Consider the following 9,161-nt stretch of genomic DNA (forward strand, 5'->3'; position numbering starts at 1 on the left):
TCCTCTTTTATTGGGTTGGCCAAAAAGTTCGTTTGGGTTTTTCCATAGGGTGTTACAACCCAATACTTTTAAAATGGACATAAAGGATACAGGTACAGTTACAATGGAAAGTGTCTTGAAGTTAGGAATCAGAGGACTTAACTTTTCCTAGTTCTGCCATTAACCAGCCTTATAACTGGGGAAATCACGTAATTTTCTGCCTCTACTTTTTTAACTGTACAGTGGGAATATTGAACTAAATTATTTCTAAGGTTTCAGTTCTATGATTGATTCTAGGATCTATATCTTAGGGAGAAAATAACTCTATATAAGTATTAATTTGAATAAAAGTGTAAAGTTGAACCTTGCACACTGGTTCTGCTTCATAAGCCCTCTTTTATGAATATTCAAGATTAAGAGAAGACTGGGAAAGTTTGCAAGCCAGTGCCCTTTGTTTATCTTACAGGAGATTTTTGTAAGGAGTAAAGGCTCTAAAATTCCACAGTAAAAGGAATATCAGGGATGCTCAGTGCCTTATAAATGGGATAAGAATATGCAACACATATTTACTTGCCGTCAGTTGTTGAATTAAGATAATATTGGATACCAGGCTTGTTATAGAGTATTGAATAGTAATTTGTTTACTGGGTAGGCTCAGGAATGGATTTTAAAGTATAAAAGGTCTAGATACAAGGAAGATGTTTTGTTCAGATAGTAATCATCTGATACCAGGAAGTCTGTCTGTTCTTCAAGTTTAGGGACTTTACAGTAGAAGATTACTTTCCAGTGTTTTCTTTACCTGAACTATTTAAATAGTTTCTCCATGTTCAGTTATTTTGCAAGGATACAAATTTTTGGCCAAGAGTTGCAGCCAGAACTCTCAAGTATAATCCTAAATGATTAATAAAAATTTATCTTGTGTTACTACAGTCTTTTCCCCTCTATTGCTATGTCCAGAGTTCTCTGTGATACAAGGTTTTATCCTCTAAAAGATACCATATTCTAATAATAACAATACATTTTGTAATCTTTTTCCCTTTTTTAAAAAAAAACAGGAGTCATACCATTCTGATGGGCTAGATTTGTCCTTAATGCTAGTGGTTGGCTACCCTTGCTGATTGCTTTTTTTCCAAATTTTCTTATTAAAGAGAGAACTTTGGGTCCTTCACTAACCATGGACACTGCCACATATTCTGAATATGATTTGATTTTCATGATGTGCTTGTGGCAGAAGATTTAAAGTACAATTCATTATACTCAAAATTTGCATGCAGCTGGCTCGATCAACACGTTTTTCTCTAAAATTAATATGCTTTGCTTTTTCAAATTAAACACTTCGGCATTTTTTTGAGAATCCTTATCTATCCTTATTTGTTTCTTTAGATACCAAACTACTATAAAATTATAAAGAAACCTATGGATTTATCCACCGTGAAAAAGAAGCTTCAGAAAAAACATTCCCAACACTACCAAATCCCAGATGACTTTGTGGCTGATGTTCGTTTGATCTTCAAGAACTGTGAAAGGTTTAATGAAGTATGTTAGCTTCCAAACTATAGAGTCTTGGATTAGTAGTTTTTATTTGTTTGCTTACTTGGTTATTGGATTTTGTTTTTCCTGCCAAGAGATTTTTCTAAGTTGATTTTCAAAATTTATTCTGCTTCAGTTCTGTCAAAAGTAAAATTTGATTGCATCCACAGCTCCAAAGAAGAAAGTTTACTTTGTATAATTTGAAGTATATACTTAAATATAATGTAATAAATTAAGAATATTATTGGATATCCCTTTCTGTACATGTTGAGGGTTGAGATAAGTATAGAAGATAGTCTGTAGTTAAGTATATTTTGTGGGAAATGATTACAGACAATCCTACATTTTGGGTACATTTAGGAAAGGCATTTGTACCAGTGTCCTTTGATTTTGTTATTGACCATATAAATATAGAACCTTAAAATTATAAACTCATGTGGTTCATCTTGAATAGTAGCCCAGAGTGTATAATGTTGAGTTATCTGATCTCAGCAGTGTGACTTTCATTAACTTTGGTTATGTATTTTTTTCTGAATAAAGATGAGCTATCCATACCTTTAGAAGAAATGTGATAGATATTTACCTCCTTCAAGGAAATTTTTGTTATCTTTGGGAAGCTCAAGTCTCTTATTTATTGTTCAGGAATATTTTCATTATTATAAGAGAAGAAAATGGATGAGAATCCACAAAATCTTCAAAAAGATTACTACTAAAATCTATTGCTGATAAAATTTGGGTGCCATGTGAATGTTATTAAAAATCAAATTGAATCATTTAAAGTGTACTCATAGTTGCCTCTGGAAGCATCTACGTGACTTTTTAAAATAAAAAAAAAATCTTCTTATTAGGTGACAAATTCTGGTCACCTTTATAGCAATGTGCCACAGAGAATGTAGTAAAACCTCACTCACTTGAAGTTAAATTAATACAGTCCCAAGTTTTTTGTCTTATTTTCTAATTCATTTAGATTATTTTCAAATAAGTATACTTTCATGAACCATAGCTAACATTTGCCAGGAAGAAGACTCGTTTTATCTGCTTTAATAATAGTTAACTAAATTATGATTAACAAATTGCCATACAGATAGAATTCTGACTTAGTGGTTGTTGAAAGTTTGGCAGTTTTTAAATAAATATTTCTTATACCATTTTTTTCACAAATATTTTTCTCTTATATTGATGTATTCAAACCAACTCCTACTCAGGTTGACCTCACTAATTCAGAATTTGAGACAATTTTGCAGTAGCTTTAGTAATAGCTTTATTAAGAAAGGGGGTCCATGTTCTGTATAATTTTAGAAAGCACTTGATCTGGTCATAGCAATTTGTTCCTCCTAGTATGGTTGACTTTTCGTCGCCAATCCTATGCAGTCTTATAACTTTAGAAAGGATTATAATTTCCCTTTTTTTTTTTTGACTCTGGTATCCTTTTTAGATGATGAAAGTTGTTCAAGTTTATGCAGAAACACAAGAGATTAATTTGAAGGTAAGCTTTTCAGACCATGCAAACTTGGTGAAGGAATATGCATTACCAATAGATGAATATTCCTATCTTTTGCTTGCAGGCTGATTCAGAAGTAGCTCAGGCAGGGAAAGCAGTTGCATTGTACTTTGAAGATAAACTCACAGAGATCTACTCAGACAGGACCTTCGCACCTTTGCCAGAGTTTGAGCAGGAAGAGGATGATGGTGAGGTAACTGAGGACTCTGATGAAGACTTTATACAGCCCCGCAGAAAACGCCTAAAGTCAGATGAGAGACCAGTACATATAAAGTAAAATGACATGAACTTAAATCAATTGTTTAAAAAAAGAAAAGAATGAAAAACTTTTATTTAAGTGTTGCTGGAATATCCTGCCTACAGTGGGCACCTCCTTGAAGAAGCTGATAGCTTTTACACAGTATTAGATTGAAATAATGGACAGAAAACACATTCTTGTCAAGAAAGGGGGGAAAGGACTCTATTTGCAACTTTAAAAGTAAAAACAAAAGTGAAAGTAAAATGATTTGAAGATTTCTCTTACCACAGAGAATGGTTCTGATTGTTAGAATGGGCAGATGTTGATGATCACTTGGTATTGATTGGTGCAGGATACTGAGTGTTCAAGTACTTAAGGGTCATGTCACTGGTTAAATTGTCTCTTTGGAGTAGAGTGCACAATTATTAAACCAACTTTTATGCCTCCCCCTCCACACATACACATACTGAGTTTTCTAGTTAAAAATCAAAGTTGCTCAGATTCCACTTTGATGTCAGTGCAGATGTGCATTGCATCATGCTGTTATATTTTCTCTCATTTTGATGCTGTTGGGCCTTAGTTTTATATTGGTTTAAAGAACTCAACAGTAGCTTATTTTCTGTTCATACTTAAGCGTCTAGGAAACATGACCATTGATGATCATTTAATCAACTTTAATGTTCTACTGAAATAAATATGGCAACTTTTCAGTAGCAGATCATTTACAGTAGTCATTTCCCGAAGACACTTCCACAGAATTGCACTTCCAAATCAAATCATCTGATCATAGTTATTCCTGTGAAAGGTAGAATGTTTGTTTGAAAATTAATCTAGTTTTCTGTACATTTAAAATTTGATTGAGAAGGTGACAGCTGGCTCTTATCCAGTCTTCCTTCATATCGGTTTTCTGATAGACCACTATTGGCAAACAGTAATCTGTCAACTACCAAATGTGTAAAATTTTCTGTATTTCACTTTGTCTTATTTGTAAATAGTGAACTAAAACTTCTGGCAGATCAGCAACATTTGCTGAGCCTGTTTTTTAAGCTAATATGTATTCTTACTAATGTTCCTATCAAGAATGGATTTGTAATATATGCTGTCTATTTCTAATGTTCACATTCATATTTTGAGGTTCTATCTTATTTTAATAGAGAACAGACTTCTCAGAAAATCTTCAGAAGCAGCTTATTATTAAAATATCAGAATATTGAAATAAACCCGGTGGGGTTAGAGTACTCATCCGTCCACCAAGTGGGACATTTGCATGGACTGGGGGCTTAAAGGACGTAGAAGAGACCTGTAAGTATATCCTGAAAATGAGCCAATCAATCCCCACTTGAATGGTTACTGGAGTAAACCCACCTTTACTACTCTGATTTTAGCACTCGAGGCAGATAAACCACCTTGGCTCTGTTTCATTTTTCTTCTCTTCATTTGTGATGCTCAGATCCAAGATGCGTGTTCTAGACTGTGTACAGGCTTCTCTTTTGTTGAGTTAAAAATTTTAGTCCTACTTTTGTATGGACATGTTAGAATGTAAAGTGACCAAAATAGAAGACTTGCCATTAGATATTTTTCAGACATCAGCAGATTTGTGGCAAATCATTTGCCTTTTTAAAAATTCAGCTTGAACAGTTCAGACAGTAGACTACTCAGAAAAAATTATTTGACATAATTGTCTAAGAGGTAAATATTTTTTAGTGCGTATTGAATCAAATAAAGTGCTCTAAAGAAGTTATTATACGAATTTCTTTGGGTTGTTTTTCTTTTCTTAACAAGTGGTGGTAAAAATGAATGTGATTCAAGCCTTCTGATGGTATATTGGTTTTATTATTGCTATTGACTTCATTCTGTGGCTTTCTTTTAGCTTCTTTTTCAGTTTCGTTATAAGTTAAACTTCAAAACATATACCAGACTGTTTTATCATTTTACTCAAATTTTAAGTTCTTAAGAACAGGTTTCTTATAAAAAGGAGAAAATTGTTTAAAAATGCCTTTATCTGTGTGCATTTTCCTCTTTCCCACAACATTCATGATTTCAGTTTATCAGGAGACTTACCGAAGGGCACATTTTTGGAAAGTGATGAGTAACAGTATAACTTCATTTTGCCAAGCCACTGAGTTTTAATATTTTATGCTCGTTCTTCATATGAATCCTTTTCACAAGTCTTAGATAATAGGTTCTACCTACGGGGGCAGAAACAGAAATTTTAAGTAAATATTTATTTCTTGATATTTGGGGCCTTAAAAGGTAATGTGTTTCATTCAAAACATTTCCATGTTAGATGGCGTTTCGGGTTTTTGTTTTCTTTTAATTTAAGATTAGTTCTTAAAAAGCTACTAATTTCCAGCGTTTAACAGGCTTCATTTCTGTTAACAGAAGGTAGTTCATACGGCTGAGGAATTACTGTTAAATTATATAGCTAGCAACAAACCACGTTTAAGTGAAGGTATTCACTTTAGATTTCATTAAAGCTTTTTTCTTGCACATTTATCATTGTGTTTCTAAGCTGATTTGTTCAGCACTAATATGACTGTAGAAAAGTATAAAAATTTAAATTGATATTCAGATATCTTACATGTTTTCCTACTCATTTATGTTTTAAAAAGACAAACATTGAATATTGATCCCTGAAGGCAGTTTGTTTTGATACTCCCTTACATTTGTATTCTTTGTTAAAAGGCAGTATTTTTGATTTGTAGATGTTAAATGTTTCCTTAAAAGCTTGCAAACTTTCACCACACTTCATTTTTCATTTTCACTAAGAACAAAGTGTTCCTCAGTCTGTTCCTCTGGCTTAAATTTGTCTTTTTTTAGCACTGAGTGAAGGAATTGCTTTGCAAGGTGAAGCATGTATGTGTTCCAAAGTATGGTCAAATTTTAGGTCATGCTCTATATTGAAACATCAAATCATTACCACAGAGAAAGGTTAAGGCATTGAATCCACTGTTGAAATTATTCTTTTTGGAATCAACAAGGTACTTTCTGACTTCTATTCTTATATAAGGGAATTTTAAATAAATTTTAAAGTTAGTTAATTCTAATTTTTTGTTGTAACACTTTGAGATTTTTAGTTAATCCAAAGAAATAATGCTTTTAAATAGAAGCAAAAGGTTTATGGTGTGCAAATTATAGATTTACCAATTACCTCAGCAGGTATCCTGCCATGTAACTATTAGTAATTAGTTTTAATAAGCCAGTAGACTTAGGTTTTGTGACTATGCTCCTGGGTTGTGGCCTACCATACGTTATTAAACAGTCTCTTAGTATTCAAAATGGGAGTAGATGCTGTGGCCCTCTCTCTCGGCCTTTTAAAGTCCTTTACCCATGCCCACTCACATACAACATATGAAGTATAAAAATCTCATTTCTTGAGGTCAGCACTGCTTATTTGCATACTTAACTTTGGATCAGTGAGTAGTTTTATAAAATCCAACCTCCCCAACTTCCCTAATTAAAACAATCAAGTTCTTAATTCATACCATGAATTCTTATACCATCTATATTAATAATCTGCTGGAGGTGATCCAAGGTTTAAGGTGTATTGCAGCTTGATCATATACCAGACCTGGATGTTTTATTTCTCTCACAGTTATCTCCTCCTTGATAAAGCAATAACACTGCTTTAAGTCTGTTGCCTAATAGCATGTCATAATCCTCTCCTGGATGGTGATTTTATAGGAAAGTTTGTATGCATATCACCCAGTCTATCTTTTAAAAATTAAGGAATTTAAATGTATGCTGGAGCTAATGACAATATATTGTGGCATTTTATTTTAAAAATTGGGGAAAGTTGCATATTTTTTTAAAAGTAGGCATTTGAGTAGAAGAATTGAAGGTACTTTTTTAAGAAAAAAATTTATATGCCACAGTTTACATAGACCTTTCAGATTTCAACATGTATTCTTGGATATAATGGTTTCTTTTACTTGGTCAAAATGCATGTATAGCATTTCTTCCATTTAGTTCCTTGTGTTTGCCTTCGTGGTCTTTTATATATTTTTTATTGTATCTGAGAAACAAAATTATCTTCAAAAATAAGTCAATTTGGATATATTTGTTATGATCAGACTACAAAATATACAAAATTAAGTTTAGCCCTTTTCTAGAAAGCAAGTGATCTTTAAAATTAAAAATGCTGTTCTTTTAAATTCACCAAATTTGTATGTGGGAAGGCACTGAAATGATTTTGTAAGTGCCACTGCAATACCCCCTTTCAAGTGTGGCCTAAATTTCAATCTTAAGAATGAATTTCATGTCTGCTCCTGGTCTGAAAAATGTAGGTATTAACTATGTTTTAAATCACAGTGAAACATGTATATAAGCCTATAACAAAAAGATTTGTGCAATCTGAAAGCCTGTTGATTTTCTATGTAGACATACCTACACACGAAAGGGTTAAATTCACATCCTTACTAGTTCCTTGCTTCCAGTATTTCAACTCTTCTCCCCTCATTATTATTATTACTAATATTACAATTACTATTATTTTTGCACATAGTTAACTACCCGTCAATATGATTCTGAAAGAAAAAGTGCTGTTTCTGTGGTATTGTATTCTCTAAATAATCATATTTAATTTTTTTAAACAAGGTTGAAGTTTCTAATTGTTCCGTTCCTGTGTTTTTTGCTGGTGTGTAATAAAAGCAAGATTTTCTTTTCATGGTTATTTAATACATTAGCTGCCTGTAAATATTTCTTGTTATAATGCTCTGGAATGTGTTGTAGAAGTTGTATTAGATTAGTTTAAAGCTTTGTTTGAAAGCCACATTGTTTTGGTTATTTCTATTAAATTAGAAAATTGAAAAAGTTTTCAAATGAATTTCTTTTTCTTTCCTCCTCTTTGAGTTGAGACTTAATCATTTAAATTTATTTTAAAAATTTATACTCTGTGCGAGGCATTGGAGATATTGTCATGAACAAGATAAAATACAGTCCCTTCCCTCACGTGTTTAGACTCTGTTGGAGAATGATGAGTGCTATGATAAGGATTAACACATAGGAAAGGATCTAACCCCAAATTTTGTTGGTCAGGAAAGCGATCTCTCTCACTCATAAAAGATAGGACCAGGTAAAAGAGAAAAGGAAAAGAGAATAAATATACAGAAGCCTAAAAATGAAGGAGAACATCTGTGTATTCCAGGACCTGCAAAGTTCAGTTTGGCTGGAATAGAGTCTGGAATAGAATGTAATTTGGAGTAGTAAAATACTAAGCTGGAGAAATGAGCAGGGTCCTTTTCAAGCAGAGGGGTTTGAAAGTCATGTTAAAGGGTTTGGGGCTTTCACTGAGGGCAGCAAGGAGCCCCTGAAGAATATTAAGCACGATGGGACTTGGTGAGTTGACATAATCAGGCGTGCCTTTTTGAAAGATCATTTTAATTATGAAGAATCAGTTATGAAGAGATTGGTAGTGGAGAGACAATTGTAGGCTTTGAGTAATCTAGGTGAGCCCTAAACTAGCTGTCTGGCAGTGGAAATGGAAAATAGCAGTCAAATTTTAGAGATTTAAAAAGTGAAATAGACCAATAACTGAGGCCACGCAGTTGCCTGCGGCATATTTTATGTGGTACCTATTAAAATAATAAAGATGGGGAGAAAGGACTAGACTTGGGGATTTGTTGAGTTTAAAGTACCTCTGGAAAATTTAAGGTGCAGGTAGGTGTCCATAGTTCTGGTGCTTACAAAAAATCCTTGGGCTGCAGATAGAACCTGTAAGATAATATCAGGAATCATGTCTGTTTTATTCATCACTGAATGCCTAGCACACAGTAGGCATGCTAACACACAGTAGGCATGCTAACACACAGTAGGCATTCAGTAAACAAATGTCAGAGTTGAGTCACTTGCATAATAGTTGGTAACTAAAACAATGTAAGTGTGTGGTATTGCCTAGGAAATTTGTACAATGAG

At 33.2% G+C, this 9,161-nt stretch overlaps 1 protein-coding gene across 5 annotated transcripts in view; it reads left to right on the forward strand.

The window, feature by feature from the left end:
- The window catches only part of TRIM33 (tripartite motif containing 33), a 158,889-nt gene extending 150,875 nt beyond the window's left edge, over positions 1 to 8,014 (forward strand). The window contains exons 18-21 of one of the 5 annotated variants that reach the window (XM_028488975.2): positions 1,363 to 1,515; positions 2,945 to 2,995; positions 3,075 to 3,283; positions 4,403 to 8,014. In XM_028488975.2, the coding sequence (XP_028344776.1) occupies positions 1,363 to 1,515; positions 2,945 to 2,995; positions 3,075 to 3,283; positions 4,403 to 4,532 (543 nt within the window). In that variant the 3' untranslated portion in view covers positions 4,533 to 8,014. Of the gene's footprint in view, positions 1 to 1,362; positions 1,516 to 2,944; positions 2,996 to 3,074 lie in introns of all 5 variants that reach the window. The other 4 variants (XM_028488977.2, XM_028488976.2, XM_024119693.3 and 1 more) reach the window with 4 other exon arrangements.
- Positions 8,015 to 9,161: the final 1,147 nt, after the last annotated feature.

Source organism: Physeter macrocephalus, chromosome 4 (assembly GCF_002837175.3).
Source record: "Physeter macrocephalus isolate SW-GA chromosome 4, ASM283717v5, whole genome shotgun sequence".
NCBI classification, from domain to species: Eukaryota; Metazoa; Chordata; class Mammalia; order Artiodactyla; family Physeteridae; genus Physeter; species Physeter macrocephalus.